General features: G+C 43.5%; 1 protein-coding gene across 1 annotated transcript in view; it reads right to left on the bottom strand.

Moving 5' to 3' along the window:
- KLHL14 (kelch like family member 14) overlaps nucleotides 1-20293 on the bottom strand; it is a 115162-nt gene extending 94869 nt beyond the window's left edge. Inside the window, exons 1-2 of the mRNA XM_044295523.1 lie at nucleotides 20255-20293; nucleotides 16806-17727 (exon numbers count right to left, since the gene is read on the bottom strand). Coding sequence (XP_044151458.1) covers nucleotides 16806-17695 — 890 coding nt within the window. The 5' untranslated portion in view covers nucleotides 17696-17727; nucleotides 20255-20293. The remainder of the gene's footprint in view (nucleotides 1-16805; nucleotides 17728-20254) is intronic.
- Nucleotides 20294-22251: the final 1958 nt, after the last annotated feature.

Here is a 22251-nt window from a genome sequence, read left to right as displayed (position 1 = left end):
GGAATATTTCTGTACTGTGACATAACTGTGTGCATTATGTTAACCCTATACTGTAATCCCTGTGCATTACATTACCCCTGGACTTCACTGTTTGTACTACATTAAACTTGCTGTGATATCACTGTGTGCATTACATTAACCCTGTCCTGTGATATCACTGTGATGTGCTTCTTCCTGCTCACTAATAAAAGAAAACACTTGTTTCACTAAGGAATAATAGTGCATTATGAATATTTCATTCCATTGACTATCTAAGTGATAGTGTGAATGGGGTCTTTAAAAAACTTTCTACCTCTGTCAGCACCCAATAAGCATCCCTAATTTAATTTAAAAAAATTACAAAAACACTTATTTTTTTTATGGCAGGTTATATTAAAATGAGCCGTTTTAAAGATAGCATGTGTGAGAAAAAAAATCTCCATTGCTTTATGGTAAGAGGTTCACAACCTGACATCACCTCAAAGTCACTGGCATGGAACGTGTGTTCTATTACACCGTTAGTGAGGTGTCAGATTTATACTGATATTTATGCCATTCCTTACTGGCGGAGGCATCGCACTTTTAATAATACAGTAATAAATTGGCTAAAGTGTCAGTAAAACAGAGCAGAAAATATTTCTTATTAGGTGTGACATATTTATAACTGTGCATGTCTTATCCATTGTTACTCCTACAGCTATTTTCAGATTTTGGAGGTCCGATATCAAACAAACATAGTGTATATGAATATCTAGATGAATATCTAGATATGGTTTATTCGAATGGTGTGTCTGATTAGAGACAACCCTTTTCGACGGCCTATTAGCTGATCACCCCAGGTCTGGCTTCCAGCACCCCATGGCTTATTTTGCCAGTGAAGGCTGCAGATGAAATGTAGTATTACATGGAAGCCATACAGATGAATGGCAGTCCTTGTAATACAAGGAAGGCCCGAGTCCATCCGAACAGTAACCACTCCTACAGAGTAGCTTTTCATCCTGACTCAGAGGGCGATCCAGACAGAGGAGACCGCCTCTATGACATCAATATTCTCTAATAGCATTTTGACAAGAGTAATCTGCATGAGGCGACCCCTTTAAGGACAGATTTGAACAATGTTGCAAGCAAGAGACAGACATGATGAGAATACAATCCCATAGAAACTTCAATATATTTGTTGTTTTAGGCTACGTTTACATCAGCATTATGAAATCGAGCAGAGGAACAGTCTGCTCTAGTTCACCATAGCCTGCCAGATCCCCACTGAAGACCGTTTGTCTGGCCGAAAGCTGGCATTTATGCCAGAAAGCAGTCGGATCCCATTGTAGTCAACAAGGATCTGGCGGTTCCCAGCATTATCCGGCTATGCAGAATATGGTGGCAGCTGCTCCTCTGCAGGAATAGCTTGCCGGATTTCATAACGCTGATGTGAACGATTTGGCCTCACACTGCAGATCCATCTGCCTGAAGCTGGCCTTTGGAGGCTTGCTGCAGTTCTTGCAGCATGGAAATAACAATGTTGTTTTTCATAAACATTGTTTTTCGTTAAGATCAATGTATGTCTAAGCCATCCATTTACGTTAGGTGGCCCTAGTACTGTAGGTAAATATACCCTAATAAGGCATCATGCACACGACCGTTGTTGTGTCCCGTGTCCGTTGTTCCATTTTCCGTGATTTTCTGCTGACCCATTGACTTTCAATGGGTCCGTGGAAAACTCGGCTAATGCACTATTTGTCATCCGAGTCTGTGAAAAAAATAGGACCTGTCCTATTTTTTTCACGGACAACGGTTCGCGGACCCATTCAAGTCAATGGGTCGGTGAAAAAACACGGATGCACACAAGATTGTCATCCGCGTCCGCGCCCGTTTTTTTCCTATCATTTGCATGGCAAACTAAACTTAGATTTTTTTTTACTTTCCTTCATGTTTGGAGATCCTACAAAAATAAAGGAAGACACACGGAAACAAAAACGGACACGGATCACAGAACAACGGAACCCCTTTTTGCGGACCGCAAAAAAATACTGTTGTGTGCATGAGGCCTCATAAAAGAGTTCTGGGGTCAGACTACCCCTTAAATACTAATTCTTTGATTACTATTGTCTGCTCTCGTTCTGCTGTTCCACCCCAGTCTTTTAGGCAGAGTAGGCAGTTACATTTATTTTATTATTTAACCAAGTAAATGTTGTTTTATATCTGAACAGTTTACATGTCAAGTATTTCTTTACTACATATTCTTCAGCTACAGGCTACATGCACACGACCGTGGTGTGTTTTGCGGTCCACAAATAGCGAAACCGCAAAACACGGATGGCGTCTGTGTGTGTTCCGCAAATTGCGGAACGGCACGGACAGCCACTAATATAACTGCATATTCTTGTCCGCAAAATAGACAAGAATAGGACAGGTGAAAAAATGTTTGCAGACCACAGAACAGAGCAGCGGATGCGGACAACACGCAGAGTGCTGTCTGCATCTTTTGCGGCCCCTTTGAAGTGAATGGGTCCGCATCCGAGCCGCCAAAACTGCGGCTCGGATGCGGACCAAAACAACGGTCGTGTGCATAAGGCCACACTGTGTTACTAACATATTTTGATGTATTTCAGTGCTGCTTGCTCTGAGCTAGTCATTCAGGTGGCCTTTGCAGCCTGACAATACATTAGGACATATACAGCCAGGTCCATAAATATTGGGACATCGACACAATTCTAACATTTTTGGCTCTATGCACCACCTCAATGGATTTGAAATGAAACAAACAAGATGTGCTTTACCTGCAGACTGTCAGCTTTAATTTGAGGGTATTTACATCCAAATCAGGTGAACGGTGTAGGAATTACAACAGTTTGCATATGTGCCTCCCACTTGTTAAGGAACCAAAAGTAATGGGACAATTGGCTTCTCAGCTGTTCCATGGCCAGGTGTGTGTTATTCCCTCATTATCCCAATTACAATGAGCAGATAAAAGGTCCAGAGTTCATTTCAAGTCTGCTATTTGCATTTGGAATCTGTTGCTGTCAACTCTCAAGATGAGATCCAAAGAGCTGTCACTATCAGTGAAGCAAGCCATCATTAGGCTGAAAAAACAAAACAAACCCATCAAAGAGATAGCAAAAACATTAGGCGTGGCCAAAACAACTGTTTGGAACATTCTTAAAAAGAAGGAATGCACCGGTGAGCTCAGCAACACCAAAAGACCCGGAAGACCACGGAAACAATCTGTGGTGGATGACCGAATAATTATTTCCCTGGTGAAGAAAACACCCTTCACAACAGTTGGCCAGATCAAGAACACTCTCCAGGAGGAAGGTGTCCGTGTGTCAAAGTCAACAATCAAGAGAAGACTTCACCAGAGTGAATACAGAAGGTTCACCACAAGATGTAACCCATTGGTGAGCCTCAAAAACAGGGAGGTCAGATTAGAGTTTGCCAAACGACATCTAAAAAAGCCTTCACACTTCTGGAACAACATCCTGTGGACAGATGAGACCAAGATCAACTTGTACGAGAGTGATGGGAAGAGAAGAGTATGGAGAAGGAATAGAACTGCTCATAATCCTAAGCATACCACCTCATCGGTGAAGCATTGGTAGTGTCATGGCGTGGGCATGTATGGCTGCCAATGGAACTGGTTCTCTTGTATTTATTGATGATGTGACTGCTGACAAAAGCAGCAGGATGAATTCTGAAGTGTTTCAGGCAATACTATCTGCTCATATTCAGCCAAATGCTTCAGAACTCATTGGACGGCACTTCACAGGGCAGATGGACAATGACCGAAAGCATACTGAAAAAGCAACCAAAGAGTTTTCTAAGGGAAAGAAGTGGAATGTTATGCAATGGCCAAGTCAATCACCTGACCTGAATCCGATTGAGCATGCATTTCACTTGCTGAAGACAAAACTGAAGGGAAAATGCCCCAAGAACAAGCAGGAACTGAAGAGTAGAGGCCTGGCAGAGCATCACCAGGGATGAAAACCAGCGTCTGGTGATGTCTATGTGTTCCAGACTTCAGGCTGTAATTGACTGCAAAGGATTTGCAACCAAGTATTAAAAAGTGAAAGTTTGATTTATGATTATTATTCTGTCCCATTACCTTTGGTCCCTTAACAAGTGGGAGGCACATATGCAAACTGTTGTAATTCCTACACCGATCACCTGATTTGGATGTAAATACCCTCAAATTAAAGCTGCCAGTCTGCAGTTAAAGCACATCTTGTTTGTTTCATTTCAAATCCATTTGGTGGTGTATAGAGCCAAAAATGTTAGAATTGTGTCAATGTCTCAATATTTATGGACCTGACTGTTAAGTTTAAAAGAAGGAGAATTAACAAAAGATAATGATTTATTAACCTTTTTCATATGCTGTATACATAACTACCACAAAGTACTGAAGTAAGTACATGATCACTAAAGAGGTTTGCTTAAAGAGGTTTTCTCATCTCAGACAAGGGGGGCATATAGCTCACTAACATTTATTTTGTCCAAATTTCCTTGGTTCAATTTATTCTTCCATCCCATTATTGTATGCTCATTGTCAGGAGATACGGCCACTGCTACAAACCAGCAGTGGTGGCCACGCTTGCTTGCTGTATAAAATTGTTCTGGTCTCTCTGGTAGCCAGGATCACAGAAGTGCACATAATTACGCATGCACAGCATACCCCTTCCCGACCATGTCGCACCGGTGCTGGTAGACTGGAGCTGTTCTACATACCTACTCACTAGCAGCCTTGGGAACACGCACGTCCAGGCAAGTGCGGGATAAAGTAATCCTAGTGCCACTTGCCTGTGCCATCAATCAAGTGGCACTAGCTCAACGCCCCCCTAAGCGGTAGTGACAGTGATAACGCTCAAATTATGAGGTGAGACAACCCTTTTAAACAAATTGGACAGTGTGTTTTTTTGGGAAAGAATGAACTTTTTTTTTTAATTTGTAAGAAAGATGAATGATTTTGAAAACTTTTATTTAGGACTATTAAGAAATACAAATAACTAAAAAAGTGAATATACTGATGCAATTAAAAAGTACTGTATATAGAAAAGATACTAATATAACAAACTTCCAGCACAAGCCACCTTTTAGTTAAAAGCTTGTCTTTATTAAAGTCCTCTTAAAAATGTCCAGAGCATTTATCCCCCGCAAGGTTATGCTCGCGGCCACAGATAGAGGCGGCCTGTCAGTCCCTAATATAATGCACTATTACTGGGCTTCTCATATGCGTGTCGTTTCTTTTTGGGGTAGAAATAAAAAAACTCTGGATTGCCCCGGTTCATCCAAACACCCTGACTAATTTGTTCTACACAAAAGATACGGTACTACCAATCTTTCACTAAACATATACCTAGAGGTGATCACAGAGTTGCTTGATGTACACAGAGGTGACTAGGTGCAGCACAATATATGTGCAGGGTCTGCTCTCCTGAATGTAGATGTCCAACAGCATAGGTAGGTTTAGAGTTGGACCTGCCTGACTGAGACCACCTTGCACAGATTTGTTTTGATCAAAATATATTGGCTGAGAGTCTCAGATTTTATCATATCAGAGTGAGGGATTAGTGTCTTGGTGGGGAGTGGGGGAAAGCCCCCACCGTACAACGTGGGGATTATAGGGAAGCAGCTAGGCCTGGAAACAGGAAAAAGGGAGCTGGAAGCCAACTAAGCATCCCTAAATCCTATCCCTGACCTCCTGACTGTATGAGCCGCCATCTATGGTAGGGGGGCTCATACTCTTGAACCTGGGCCCTACTGAGCCTAACGGTCCCTGCAGTATGGCGTCAGAAGGTGAAGACAACCAATTCCTCCAAGACACGGAGGAACCAGAGTCTCCAACAGGCCTAGCAACAAAGGGGAAGAAAGCAGCCAGCAGTGCACGACACGACAGGTAAGTGTCCAGAGGCAGAAAACAGCACTGCCAACAGGACCAACATTGACACCTACCTGACACAGCTGCAACAGGAACTTGAGCCGTGCACGCCGCTACCACTGAATCCTGAAAATGCGCATAGGCCCAAACACAAACAACAGGCAGGATCCAGCAGAAAGACCAAACACAGAATCCAGTAGAAACAACCTGGACCACCATGAGGCAAGAACCATGGAGGCACTAGGCCGAGCTTCTTGTAGTTCCCCGTCTGGGAAACCCCAGGAACCCCCTGTATAGGACATACAAAGGATATGTCTGGCATACATGCTGACCACAAAAACCAAACAGACATGAAACACCAAACCAGACATAACAACAACCCCAAAAATAAACCCACACTAAACATACAACAAGTGAGGTAGGGTAACAGAAACAGACACAATAGGATGACATCAGAAGACATCAGGTGACATTGATGTCCCTTAAGGTGGCCCTCAAGGACTGGGAAGATGGAATAGCACCAGCTCCTCAAGACACTGAAGACAATCTGACCTCAGGCTCACAACTCCAGAACATAAAAGCCATGAGGCCACACACAGCTCCACCTTACACACCTCTTAACCCCGTGCATACCAGAAAGGGAAGGAAGAAAGCTTTAAAGGGGAAGTTCACACGCGTGCTCAACAAACACATTGCCACCGGCAACCATCATGCGCGGCGAAAGTGTCACGGCAAACTACCATCAAGCCGTGACACTTAGTCCATATATAATGTTTGCATCTATTGTGATTTTTTTCTTTAGAAATGTTGCCATGTACATCTGCATATTTAGTTATCATATAGTGCAGGATGTTTTGTACCTTTTTCTGTGATTTTTGATAAATTTATGTGCTTAAAGGAGTGGCACCTTCAAGTGTGAATGCGCTCCTATTATCTGGGGAGTAGAATTCTTGCGCACTTTTTGCCCCACCTATCCCACATGCGACTTTGAGTAGGTGGTACATATAGGTGTGTGTACTCCTTCTCTCATCGGTTGCTTGATACACACAGAGGTAACTAAGAGCAGCACACTATATGTGCAGGGTCTGCTCTGCTGAATGTACATGTCCAACGGCATAGGTAGGTTTAGAGTAGGACCTCCCTGACTGAGACCACCTTGGCGCGGGTAGACGGGTACACATGTGTTTTGATCAAAATATATTGGCTGAGAGTCTCAGATTTTATCATATCAGAGTGAGGGCTTAGTCCATATGTAATGTAATGTTTGCATATATTGTGATTTTTTTCGTTAAAAATGTTGCCATGTACATCTGCATATTTAGTGGTATATCGTTTTGTATCTTTTTTCTGTGATTTGTGATCACAGATTTGACATAGTCACAGCAAACTTTGGGCTATTGTACGGTTCACTTATCACTTCTATACTAATCATGGTGGTGATGGTGAATGAGGGGTCCTCACTGCTCTCTGTAATGGGCAAAGTGATTATAGATGAGGGCAAATTGTTTATATACAGTAAAGTGACGCATGCATACAAGTACTGTATTGTTATGCATTCAGAACTTGGGAGCCACGCGTGGCATTGCAGGCGGTGTCAGCCTTAAATGCTCTTATGCCATAGTAAAACCATGGTGATTTGATGATGCTGAAACATGGCACTAAGTTCAAAATCATGTTACTTGCAGTTGACGCTAAATAATGTTCATGTCACACTGTCATATCTTAAATGGGCTCTTCCCACTGTAATATTCTATAGGACTGAAAAACACTTGTTACATCTGAAAGTGACTTTCAAGGCTGGCAAGATGATTATCAGCATGATATGGGATTTAATGTCCGTAGTCAAAGCTACTGAGTGGTCTAGGTGTCATGAGAAAAAGCACTTGGAAGCTTCCACTAGATCAGTCGTATTTCCCGTGGTAGAGAATATTCACCCAGACACAAACACTATGGGATTTTAACTCTGTGGCTGCTTCTAGACTTTCCCCTGGAATCTTATTTTCCATGTACTCAGTTTAGAGCGGAGTCTGACAAGATAGTAGAGATATTGATGAGTTTTGCCCGCGGAATGGTCTTGCCACTTGAGCAATAAAAGCCACAGAGTTATACCCTAAGTTTTTCCGCTCAATCTGTACATAGAAATACTGATTTTTGCTTTGTACAGCAAGAAAATAGATGTTATAGATCAAGAAAATAGTCTTAAGATGGTGGCAGTGTCTGGTAGCTTAAAGCACATTCAATTGTTATTTTGCCTGTGTCCTCTGTATCGTTCATCAGAATTTTTACCCCACATTTGTCATGTTTGCTTTTAACTGTGAGCTTATCACCCAGGGCCTGACTGCATGTATGCTCTACATAAGCAACCAGTAGAGATGCAGAAACTCTGCAGAAACTGTTGAAAATTCACTTGTTTAGTCACCTTTTTAAAGAGATTTTTTTCACAGTCAAAATAAAGAAGTAAAGTTTCAATCAGTGCTGCCGAAAATCTATATTTGGGATGTTATGGCTGAGACACTGGGCCTATCTCTCACTCACTCATGTCTGCATCATTGCTCATATTCCACTAAAATACATACACTGTGCTGCAGTTTCCTTGTGACTAGCCTCGTTATTTATGACTTTACATCATTTCTCTTGATTAAAGGGGTTATCTGACCCCAAAACAAGTTATAGCCACAGCCTGAATAGTGTTTAACATAAAGAAAAACGCCCTCACCTATTCTACACAGCTCCGATCCAGCACCGACGATTTCCTCCCCACTCCGTCTAGTTCCCAGCGGACTGCAAGTGGTCACGTGACCTCTGAACCTTTGTGGTCACAGGCTACTTGGAGACATGACACTGCTGAGGCAGGTGAATGGCGACAGCAGTGCATGTGACCACGAACGGGACGTCACACCGTGGGGGACTAGAAGACGAGGAGGATAGAAGAGGCGTTGAATAAGTGAGTGTGTTTTTCTTTATGTTAATCTTTCTTGGTTATCGCTAAAATTTGTTTTGGGGTCGATAACGCCTATAATAATGTTATAGAGGTGATAAAAGGTGTATAGCTATATTTCTGATATTATTTCACTTTATGATGTAATTGGGCAAATCACACTGTGATACATTCGTGAAGACAACTCCTTCCTATACACACTCGTGGGGGTGCCTGATATGAGCTGCTCTCGCTAGCCTAGTCCATGTGGTACTTGGTTGGCTATTCATTTGAATAGCCAGAATGTAATACTACATTTCTCCAGCAGTGGCCACTGCACAGGAAGACTATGGTCAACTGGCGCTCTTGTCTGACGATCACATCTGATCAGGACGGTTTCTGAAGACAACTTCTACAGAGGCCGTCTTCATGTAGTGAATGCAATGTTCTATTACAGCTCTTTACCGTGAATCGCTACTGATCTATTATATATATGAACTCGGTTCTGAATGGTCATATTCTCCTGACCCATACTTCCTGGCTAAGATTATATATGGATTCAGTAGGTGTCTTTTCTGTGTACCATTCCAGTATTGGGGAGGATTTGATTAGCCCTGTTTGTGACATTGACTTAACAATCTGTTGGAAACATTCCTATCCATGTTAACATGAAAGCATGTGACTATTGCTGCACCACTGGTAAGCTACACATCATTTTAGAAATCCACCACATCAGAGGTAGTGTAATGGAGTTCTGGTGGCTCCGTCATGTTCATAACACCAGCTTCAGATGAGGTGTGCTTTGTAACAAGGCACACGCCATCATAATAGTAAACTATATAGTGCCAGCATATTTTACATTATTACGTTATTAGGGTGATAAGACTGTGGTCAGAAAGGGATGTGCAAAGTAATTCTTGGATGCACTTTGGTATGTATCTGAAAATGCTCATCAGTACTAAAGTATGCTGAGAAAACATTCTTCACGCAGATACACCACCACTAGCCAAAACCATAGGAAAAATGTACCCATAGATGTAACTGGATTTTTTCGACATTGTGACAATTAATCGCTCTGTCTCTCTCTGTCTAACTATTACCTACCTAGCTATTTATCTATTACATACTCATTACATTGTCGCTGTTATTTTTTATTTAGTTTGATTCTCTGTGTGATATAGAAAGAAAATCTCACGTTGCTTCCTGTAACCTGTCAAAATGCAGCTGTAAACAAACTGCTGTTTATGGACCTTATTTAATACACTGAGTGTTCATTTGAACATGCCTCTCAATATACTGGAATGTGATTAAAGGGGTTCTCCAAGTTATTTTTATTGATGACCTATCCTCAGGATATCATACAGCAGCAGGAGGACTGGGAAGCGGTGAATGCAGCGTTCCCCGGGCTCTGTACTCACCGTTTCCTGGTCTCCTCCAGGGCTTCTAACGCTGTGAGCTACTTTCACACTTGCGCTTTCCCTTTCCGCTATTGAGTTCCGTCATGGGATCTCAGTAGCGAGTGAAAACGCTTTCGTTTTGTCCCCATTCATTGTCAATGGGGACAAAACTGAACTGAACGAAACGGAGCGCAGCAGAATGCATTCCGTTCCGTTTGGTTGCGTCTCCATTGCGGACAGAATAGCGCTGCAAGCAGCGTTTTTCTGTCCACGTTGTGGTGCGGAGCAAGACGGATCCGTCTTGACACACAAATGTAAGTCAATGGGGACAGATCCGTTTTCTCTGACACAATAGAAAACGGATCCATCCTCCATTGACTTTCAATGGAGTTCATGACAGATCCATCTTGGCCATGTTAAAGATAATACAACTGCATCCGTTCACAACGGATGCAGACGGTTGCATTATCAGAACTGAAGCGTTTTTGCTGATCGTTGACGGATTTAGCAAAAACGCTGGTGTGAAGGTAGCCTAAACTGTGCACAGCGTGAGGACTTAGGCTCTCAGTGACCTCATGCTGTGCGACGTCACATCACAGCACGCAACAGGAAGAACAGGAAAAGCAGGAGCTGGGTCTCAGTATCAGAAGCGGCCTTTGGAGCAGGGGAGGTAAGTTGATTTATTTATTTTTCTCTGATCTGAGGTCTGATTATTATGGGGGTCATTAACATGGAGGTCTGCTTAATAAGGGGGTCATTAACATAGAGGTCTGATCTGAGGTCTGATTAATAAGGGGGTCATTAACATGGAGGTCTGATTTGAGGTCTGATTAATAAGGGGTTCTTTAACATGGAGGTCTTATCTGAGGTCTGATTAATATGGGGGTCATTAACACGGAGGTCTGATCTGAGGTCTGATTAATATGGGGTTCATTAACATGGAGGTCTAATCTGAGGTGTGATTAATATGGGGGTTATTAACATAGATGTCTGATCTGAGGTCTAATTAATCATGGGGTCATAAACATGGAGGTCTGAATAGGGGCCTTATTAACATTGGGGCTGTAATATATGAGGTCTGATTTGGGATCTTATTACCATTGGGAGTCTGATCTTAGGTCTGATTAACATTTGGGGTCTTATTAACATTGGGGGTCTGTTCTGAGGATTGATTAACATTAGGTGTCTAATTGGTGGTCTGAGCTGAGCTCTGATAAGTACACGGCCACAGTTCTGTGTGCATTCCGCATCACGGATGCGGACCCATTCACTTCAATGGGTCCGCAAATCCGGAATCGCGGAACGGCCGCACGGAACGGGACCCCTCGGAAGCACTACGGAGTGCTTCCATGGGGTTACGTCCCATTCTTCCGTTCCACAAAAAGATCGAAAATTTCCTATCTTTTAGCGGAGCGGATGGATCGCGGACCCGATCCGATGCGGCTGACCTACGGCCGGCGATCGTGCATTGCGGCCTGCTATTTGCGGGCCGCAGCAGGGGCACGGGTCACACACGTTCGTGTGAACTAGGCCTTATAGCGAGAAAAATATGGTACATTTAGACATCACCACTTCTTTACTTTGTTCTCAAACCTTCCAAAGAAATGTTTTGTTTTTGTAAACCTAGCGTATTAAGAGAGTACTATGTCGGTGTTTCTGTCACATACTGTACACAGATCATAAGGAAAGGCAATACATAGACTATTAATATAATACATATATCTGAAGAGGCTGCAGATTTACCATCATTAGGCTACTTTCACACCAGCGTTTCGGCGTCCGCCTGTGAGATCCGTTTCAAGGCTCTTACAAGCGGCCCCAAATGGATCAGTTTAGCCCCAATGCATTCTGAATGGATGCGGATCCGTTCAGAATGCATCAGTTTGGCTCCGTTCTGCTTGCAGCGTTTTGGAGTCCGCCTGGCCGTGCGGAGCCAAACGGATCGGTCCTGACTTACAAAGTAAGTCAATGGGGACGGATCTGTTTACATTGACACAATATTGGTGCAATTGTAAACGGATCCATCCCCCATTGACTTTCAATGTAAAGTCAGGACGGATCCGTCTGACTAACAATTAGACTTAGACTTTTTTTTTTAAATAGAATGCAGACGGATCCGTTCTGAACAGATACCATTGTTTGCATTTATAGGCGCGGATCAGTCTGTGCAGATACCAGACGGATCCGCACCTAACGCAGGTGTGAAAGTAGCCTTAGCAGTGAAAATTAATTAGTAAGCGATCAAAAGATGTGATAGAAAGAATATAGTGCATGCTAATATTTTTCTAAGGAAAAATTATTCTCCCAGACATAAGTTTGCTCCTTGGTCTATCCAATTCCAAGGTAAAACTTTTAACCACATTTATATGATCCCACAAATATTTCAGAGGCATTCAGCTGCTCATGTTCTGATTTTAAACCGTTACAGAAGAATAAGGCTACGTCTACACGACGACATTTGTCGCGCGACTTATAGGGCACAACTACACTGCAACATTTGTAGCGCAACATTTTGTTGCACCAATGTCGCGCAACAATTTTTATAATGGCAGTCTATGGTGTCGCACTGCAACATGCTGCGACTGCGACGCAACAGTTGCAGAAAAATCTATCTCGAATGGATTTTCTGCGACTGTTGCGTTGCAGTCGCAGCATGTTGCAGTGCGACACCATAGACTGCCATTATAAAAATTGTCGCGCGACATTAATGCAACATAATGTCGCGCGACAAATGTCGTCGTGTAGACGTAGCCTAAGGGGTTGTTTCACAAGTTTCCTCTAGGTCTGGCTTCTGACACTACAGCTAGAAGGGAAAAATAGCATTACATGGCTGCCATCTAGATGAATGGCCACAAATGTAATACATACACTATATTATACCCCCTTGAGGGAGGTCCTAAGTGGGGTACCACCCATTATGACATTCATATGCCCTAATAAGGCATATGACTAGGGATTTTCAAATGTTTTACAAAGTGTTACATTGTTACACCAATGTACAACAGATTACTGTAGCCTAACTGATTTGAAAAGGGAGGTAATAACGTAGTTTTCATTATCATCTTGGCAAACATGCAATGAAGGATATCCATAATGCATTGTCTCGCTTTACAAACAGGATCGGACTGATGATACTGGAGTTCTGTGGGAATTTCCTAGAGGGAGCGGCCAGCAGCCCGGGTTCTCTAAATGTATAGCAGACACAGGCTGTGGTTATACACTGCCGAGCAAGCACAGGGAACCTGAAATTCCCCACAGAACCAGAACACATCGACTACACAGAGGGATTGTGTCTGATTAGAACTCTATAAAACAGAGCGCCTTGATTAGGTGGTACATATAGGTGTGCTTGCTCCTCCTGCTTGATGCACATGGAGGCGACTAGGAGCAGCACACCATATGTGTGGGGTCTGCGCTCCTGAAGATAGAAGCCCAACAGCTTAGGCTACTTTCACACTAGCGTTCAGAGCGGATCCGTTCTGAACGGATCCGCTCATATAATGCAGACGGTGGCTCCGTTCAGAACGGATCCGTCTGCATTATATTGTATAAAATTTTCTAAGTGTGAAAGTAGCCTGAGCGGATCCGTCCAGACTTTTACATTGAAAGTCAATAGTGGACGGATCCGTTTGAAGATTGAGCCATAGTGTGTCATCTTCAAACGGATCCGTCCCCATTGACTTACATTGTAAGTCTGGACGGATCCGCACGCCTCCGCACGGCCAGGCGGACACCCGAACGCTGCAAGCAGCGTTCAGGTGTCCGCCTGCTGAGCTGAGCGGAGGCTGAACGCCGCCAGACTGATGCACTCTGAGCGGATCCGCGTCCACTCAGAATGCATTAGGGCTGGACGGAAGCGTTCGGGTCCGCTTGTGAGCCCCTTCAAACGGAGCTCACAAGCGGACAGCCGAACGCTAGTGTGAAAGTAGTCTTAGGTAGGTTTAGCGTAGGACCCGCCTGACCTGAGACCACCTTGTCGCTTGGTAGGCGGGCTCAGATGTGTTTTGATCAAAATATATTGGCTCAGATTTGATTACATCAGAGTGAGGGCTTGGTCCATATATAATGCTTGCATCTATATTATTAAGTGCATTATTATTATTCTTTATTTCTGTAATTTTATTTTATTTTATTAGAACTCTCTCATACAGATTTGCAGTTTATACAGTTGCATTACTACAGACTTTAAATGACTCCAAACCATAGCTTCATATTAGCACAGATACGCAAGCACCATAGCTGTAGGAGCCATGCCAGTATCAATGGGGCCCCTGAGGCTGAGGGGCCCACTCAGGTGCACTCCTTTTTATTTGCAGAAACTATGCTATCTGCTATCCGCGCTGTTGTGTGGGTTCTCTTTTGTGTAGATCTGATATTTGACACTACTGCTGCTTGAGTAAGGCTCTGTTCACATGACATCAAGGCCACCAGGAGGATCTTCCAGTGTCTAACTACATTGGAAGGCTAAAATGTATTCCAGTGTATAGGCATACAGTGGGATATGCTGCTAATAGGGTCACATTGCAAATAAGTATACTGTGTGGTATACATGTACATTAAAAAAAAAAAAAAAAAAAAGGTATACCAATGTATATTGGCCTGACAAGGGGTTAAAAAAGTCAGTCCTTGCTTCTGCCGGATGCATAAGGCTTAGACATGGTATAAACATCAGTTTACAGTAAATTAAGTGATGGGGGCCATTTGTAACTTTGCAGTTAGGGCTGTGAATTCTAGCTTCCCCCATGCACACGTTTGTTATTACAGTAGTTTGTATATTACCTTTTCACAAGCAATAATCTTGTGGGAAATCCTATTTAGGGCTCATGCACACAAACGTATTTTCTTTCCATGTCCATTCTGTTTTTTTTGCGGACCATATGCGGAACCATTAACTTCCATGGGTCCGCAAAAAAAAACCTGAAGTATCCCGAATACATTCCGTATTTCTTTTCGGCAAAAAATAAAACATGTCCAATTATTGTCCGCATTACGGACAAGGATAGTACTGTTCTATTAGGGGCCAGCTGTTCCGTTTTGAAAAATACAGAATGCACACGGATGTCATCTGTATTTTTTGCGGATCCATTTTTTTGTGGACCGCAAAATACATACGGTCGTGTGCATGAGCCCTTACATGTACTAACTATACGCTGACACCTGGCAAGGAATGAATTATAGGGGGATTTTCATCTTGGACATTTATGACATATCCCATCTCTGACAAGTGTGTTTCGGTGTATTCAGAAACCCCCTCAGAAGTGAATGGAGGGGGCATGCATGGCCTGACCAGGGGGTGAGTGAGACCTGCATTTATCAGACATTTAAGGAATATCCTGTAGATATGCCATAAATGTCTCAGACGGTATTAAATGCATTATGACAGAAGACAAGTGTGGTTCATAGAACTGCAGTTCATTTGGCAGCCTGACCATGTAGAACGTAATATATAACTTTACAAACGGTAAAACCTACATTTCAAAGGGTTTGTCTCACTTTGAAAACTCATTTTCAAATGGAGATGTGTCCACTCTTAACTTTTCTTGAATTTTGTTAAGGACTCCAATATCTCAGGATACAAAATGGATACAATCTTACACCTTTCAATAAAAAATATACTTCACTTCAGCAAATTCCATTTATCAAAGTTAATACAAGGCACTTACTAATGTATTGTGATTGTCCATATTGCCTTCTTTGTTGGCTGGATTCTTTTTTCCATCACATTATACACTGCTCGTTTCCAGGGTTTACGACCACCCTGTAATCCAGCAGTGGTGGCCGTGCTTGCACAGTTTAGGAGGGAGCTGTCCTCTCTGGAGACTGGGACCATGGGAGCTCACATAGGCACGCATAAGCAGCAGCTTCCGTCTCGGCCACCTCGTATCTGTGCTGCAGCAATGGCTGTGGCTCCAGGATACAAGCAGTGTATATTGCGATGGAAAAATGAATCCAGACAGCAAAGGAGGCAATATGGACAATCACAATACATTTGTAAATGCCTTATATTAACTTTGATCAACGCCATTTGCTGAGGGGAGACCACCCCTTTAAGCTTATGTTCGCATCACTTTTCTATCATTCATGTAGTTAGTAGATGCATTTAGTAGATAGAAGGAAATCTGTTTGCTTCTGTTTTACATAGATTTAAATGAAAACATATGCGTCACTGTTATTTTCTTTTTGGCCGACACAAAAGTGTGGTAGACTCTGCTTTTGTGTCTGCTAAAAAAAAATGGACAGTAAAAGATATGTTTCTTTTTATCATTGAAATCATTGCAAAATATTGTCAAACGGATGCCCTTGGCATCAATTTGTCCATTTTTTTGCGTATCTGTTAAAGGGGTTTTTCAGGAGTAAAATATTGCTGACCTATCCTACAGGATAGGTGATCAATATTAGATCGATGGAGGTCCGACACCTGGCACCCCCGCTGATCGGCTCAAGAGGCTGTGGTGCTCCTGTGAGTGCTGCGGCCTCCTCACAGCAGCCTGGTGATGGATGGCCAATGGATGCCATCTATCGGAGGCTTCTGTCCGACGCTATGTTTATGTTTCCATCCTGTACCACACATCTTGGAATATGTTGAGTTACAGAAAAGAGAACAAGGCAGAATTAACAGATGGTATGGATGGGGTTGGCTCACCTGCTGGCCATGCTCTGTCTGCAGTGTTGTCTGAAAGGCATTAGGTGATAATTCATAGCATCCAGCAGTAACTTTTGGCATACTGGGTCAGTCCTCATAAAGTCTACTGACTGTACTCTCTCTACCAACTCTGGAGCTGGGATGAGAGCAAAGCGAAGTCTCTTCATCAGATCCGGAGCATACTGCATGCGTGTTTCCCTGTCGTGTTCCAGCCAAAGTACAGACATCTGAAAGAGAGCAAGCTCTGACTCTACTGGAGGTGGTAAGGAGTCCAGCATGGACCGCATCTCTTCAAAGTTGAGCAGCAACACATCCTCGACCAAATACTTATTGGCCAACTTCTTTGTTTCCTCCAGACCATGAAGTGCTGCAATTTTACATACTTGCTTATAGTTCTGCACTGAAATTTGATCATTGAGAAACTGTATACAAAGCTTTGTCACCTGAGGAATGTGCAAGATCTTGCTGACTGATAATACCTCCTCGACTGTATCTAGAGACAAGGTAACATTGGCTGTGTAAAGGTACTCCAAGACCAATCTGAGACCGATTGAGGAACATCCTTGCAAAACCAAGTTGTTGATGGCCCTAGGGCTGACAAGCATCTTCTCATCTGGGGAAGAGGAGGGTGTTCCGGGCTCATCTGACTGCTGCTGTTGGTCCTTCGAAACAGATGACAGACCATCCTGCCCTGGGTGATTAGAGAACAGAGATCTGAAGTACTGAGAACAGGATGCAAGTACAGCTTTGTGGCAGTGGAATTGCTGTCCTTGGGCAGTCAAGGTCACATCACAGAAGAGCTGCTTTCTCCACAGGAGGTTCAAGCCATGTAGCAGATTATCACTATGGCTGGGGTCAAAGGTGGACGTCCTGTCCCCCGATCTGGACATGGCGGGACTCTAGTGCAGTTTTCCGCAGGAACCTACAATGAATGAAAACCCATTGAAAACTTGGCTGACGATTGGCAAATGATTATGCTAAGACATAAAGTTGGAAGGTTTTATTACTTTAACATTGAAATGTAAGGAAAGACGTTAACTCCTGCAAGAAAACAAAAAAAGTGTCTAGATCTTAGGAGCAGACTTAGGGTACTTTCACACTTGCATTTTTCTTTTCCGGCACTGAGTTCCGTCCTAGGGGCTCAATACCGGAAAAGAACTGATCAGTTATATCCCCATGCATTCTGAAAGGATCCGTTCAGGATGCATCAGGATGTCTTTAGTTCAGTAATTTTGAAAAACTGCAGCATGCTACGGTTTTATCTCCGGCCAAAAAAACTGAACACTTGCCTGAATGCCGGATCCGTCATTTTTTTTCCCTTAGGAATGTATTAGTGCTGGATCATTTAAAATACCGGAATGTCTGATCCGTCTTTCCGGTCTGCACATGCGCAGACCGAAAAAAAGGTGAAAAAAATAAATGCCGGATCAGTTTTTGCCAGATGACAGATCCGACATTTCAATGCATTTTTCTGATCAGTCTTACAAATGCCATCAGTTGGCGACGGAACTGCTTGCCGGATCACTCTGCCGCAAGTGTGAAAGTAGCCTTATACCCAAGTTCCAAAGGCAGACGCTGCTGGATATCTCCAAAATGTCTAAAATATGATGCCTACTTTCTGTTCTTATATTATAGACACTGTCATGTTATAATAGTGGCCTATCTATCTATCTATGATGTTCTTCCATGTCAAATTGAATTTCAGAATTTCACAGAGTTCCTTTAAGAGGAGCGATGTGATCACATCTGCATGCACCATATAAAAGAGCGTCTGAACCCCAGCAAAGTGTGCAGATTTTTTCCCTTCTACTTTGTCTTTTTAGAAATGTATGGACGATGTGCATAGATCTCAGTAAAATCAACACTTCCTATTTGAATGGGTTTATAGGTAGGCACGGTTCAAAAACTGCACCTGGTCAACTTCTTCCTAACTTCATAAACCAGACTGTGAATTTATCAGCAAAATGTAGCACAATATACACAAAACAAATGTAAAGCATATATACGTCCCTGGGGTTTTCCTGACATCCAGTGGTGTACATTTCAAGATTATTATTATGGGTTGTCCACCTTGTCGTTTTCCTCTAAAAATAATCTGCCATCACCAGCTATTGGTCACTGACATGTTGGGCTACACTGGGGGTCCTGAGAAGAGATCCTAATAGGATATACAGGAAAGGCATCCATGAAGTGGACAAGCCCCTGAACTTGATCAAAGTTTCCCATATTTGTGGATAATAGAAAAACACGGGGTCAGCTGAGAAAACATATAGACAGATGCAAACCATGTCACGCTAAATGCTATTCAAACCATAACGTGATGCTGCTGGTAATCTGAACCTATACAATAGACTGTACGACACATCTCAGGTGCTGTCACTGTACGTCCTGGGCTAACTTTACAAGTCATTACACGGCGGTCCCTCCCACGCTGTCTGAGCACATAGTAATGATTCCGGGCTGCCCCGAGACACATCCGACACCGTGATACTTTTGCTGGAGCCCCATATGCCGGCAGATATTATATGACCCTCTGTCAGCAAAAGTGGCTCAATAGCTAGAGGACAGCATGCCATTTTCAAAATCCTTAATCTGCATTTGACCAAACATAATACATAATATTACATGATTTAATTCATATTACTCTATTTATTATTATTATTATTTGTAATGTAATAGTTATAAAGCAACACAACAATGTAAACCACTTGGTGCACATTTCTTTTCCCTGCCTCTGTTCTCTAGAGCCACGTACCAGTTCACACACTGTACAGTAATAGCCAGTCACTTCTTCACTTCACACCCCTCTGCAAATTTTTACGTAATAAATGCCAAAAAGTACCCGGCGAATTCACCAAAGGGGCAAAGACAGTAATCTAATAATTGGTGGTGGCAGGGATAGGAGCCAGCAGCAGCCTCAGCAGTAATCCTCCCCTCATCCCATCTCCAGGATCTTAGAGACCCTCTGAAGACGCCTCGCCGGTCCCCTGCAGATCGCTCTCTGCTGCACATTGCAGCCCTGCATCCAGTACCATTGTTGTAACACTGTCATATAGCACCCACATAGTCCACAGCACTGTAGAGAGGTCACTGCCTCCTGACCACACATACCTTGTCCCTCAATCTGTTTCTTAGCATTTGTAACCTCAGATCCTGGAGGAAAGCCACATGAATGTGAGGAAAACATGCAAAGTCCATGCAGATGTTGGTTTGCTGCAAGGTATTGAGCCACCCAGCAGTGAAGGGGTTAAGGGCACTTCTAGTATCCCGTGCTACTTCCCCCTCCAGCAGCATGTGCAAGAGAAACGCTGCATGTGCACGAGGCTCTCCTCAGCTGGACCTGGTCACTCTCCCCCCTCCCATCTTTCCTATGGATTTTAGAGTTTACTGTCAACCACTGAGAACCTACCGTCTAGTGTCACCACGGAAAACCAGGGCCAGAAACTTACCTGCCTTCACCGGATGCCAAAGTAGAGGATGACTTTCTCTTCCCACCCCCAAAAAGGATCTGCAGCTCCAAACACCCCGCAAGCTTCTTGTGCCCAAACTCCAGGCAGTCAGTGTGCACGGTGCTGTAGAGTGCGGGGCGTCATTTGATCATGGTGAATTAAGAGAGGAAGAATCGGAGGAGAGGGAGAAGAGGAGACTGGGAGACTGAGCAGAGCCTCCTGCAAGAGAAGGAGAAGAAGAAGGGAAAAAAATGTACGTGTGACAAATTATGCTACCAAGAAACAACACATCATTATCCTTGGGCCTGGGGCTCAGTGAGACGTAACGAGAGTAATAGGAAATCCACGGTTGGGGAGAGAAACGGTCGTGCATGGCCGGTGGAGAGAGACCATGCGAGGGGGCTGGATGCTGAGGAGCCGGGCAAAATTATGGCTCAAGGCTATTGTAAAAATTGTCGAGCGTAAATGACTGCGATTTCAAACATCTTTGGAAGAAAGAAAAGGGGGGAAACGAAGCCCTCCCCTCCCTGTCCTCCTCCTCCTCCCTTTCCCCATCCCTCTCTCATCTCTCTCTCTATAAAGAACCGTCAAGTTTTAGTGCGCATTGCTAATTAGTCAATTTCTCTCTGCCTTCACAGGCGGGCGACTCTGCTGCTGAGCCGAGACTGCTCATTTCTGCCACCAGTTTTTTTTTAGCTGTGATCTGGATGAATGAGTAGCTGTCTTATGACAAAAAATAAACTCTGATCCCTTCCTCCCCCCTTCACAGAATAAGGAGATATTACCACCCCAGCCCCTCGTGCACCCCATGTGCTGTGCAAACTTTCTGTCAGGATGTGTGCACCCCCATATACAGAACAGGGGATATTATCACCCCCTTCCTGTCATGTATCCCACCATTATACACGCCATGTGCTGTGCAAACTTTCTGTCAGGATGTGTGCACCCCCATATACAGAATAGGGGATATTATCACCCCCTTCCTGTCATGTATCCCACCATTATACACGCCATGTGCTGTGCAAACTTTCTGTCAGGATGTGTGCACCCCCATATACAGAATAGGGGATATTATCACCCCCTTCCTGTCATGTATCCCACCATTATACACCCCATGTACTGTCCAAACTTTCTGTCAGGATGTGCTGCACCCCCATATACAGAATAGGGGGATATTATTCCTGTCATGTGTCCCATTATTATTTACCCTATGCACTGTGCAGACTGTCAGGGCAGGATACATGCCGTCCAACCTTTAAAAAGGCCAAAGAGCAGCAGCTTCAGTGCTGGGCTTAGCATGATAATCCACACCTCTAACTCCACCCAATGCCTGTTATACAGGTCCAGTCCCCTAGGTGCCCCGTAACAAAAGTTATGCCCCTTTAGTGCCCCTTTCACAGTAGTGATGCCCCTTATTTGCCCCATACATTAGTTATGCCCCCTGTCATGAATTAACCCCACCAGAGCGTTTAGCTTGGGGGGAAGCATGGGGGCAATGACACCATAGGTATTATATAATTAGGGTTTAGGTAGGATCCATGTTTCTTTCCCCTGTTTGTCTTTTCCCAACCTTTTTTCTATTATAGGTAAATTTACCTCAGAAAGTGTGTTACCTGCAGTCTAGAAGATTCCAGCTGTACAAGTGAAGAGCGCACCTGATTGGTTGCTGACTATTGCTGGGGGAGATTTCCAGCCCTCTGATTTGTTGTTGGTTTAGTGGCGGGAATCTGTTCCCCTTTATATTTACAGGTTCGGCAGAGCTGGCTCAGATGTGCCTGGAGAGCTGACCAGCGTCCCACCCACCCTTCCCTTATTTTCGCACTGTGTCACCTGTCGCTGGGCTTTATTAGAGGGGTAGTGTCGCTCAGCTCATGCTGAGTGGATCTTGGTCTTTATATGGTAAATTTATTATTGGTCTTTTGGTATCGGTTATTATGGTATTTTAAAATTAATTAATTTATTTATTTATGGTTGTTAAATATTTTAAGTGACCCTTA

Source organism: Bufo gargarizans, chromosome 5 (genome assembly GCF_014858855.1).
Source record: "Bufo gargarizans isolate SCDJY-AF-19 chromosome 5, ASM1485885v1, whole genome shotgun sequence".
Taxonomy (NCBI): Eukaryota; Metazoa; Chordata; class Amphibia; order Anura; family Bufonidae; genus Bufo; species Bufo gargarizans.
The sequence above is the reverse complement of the archived record's forward strand: the minus strand, read 5'-3'. Positions and strand labels throughout refer to the sequence as shown.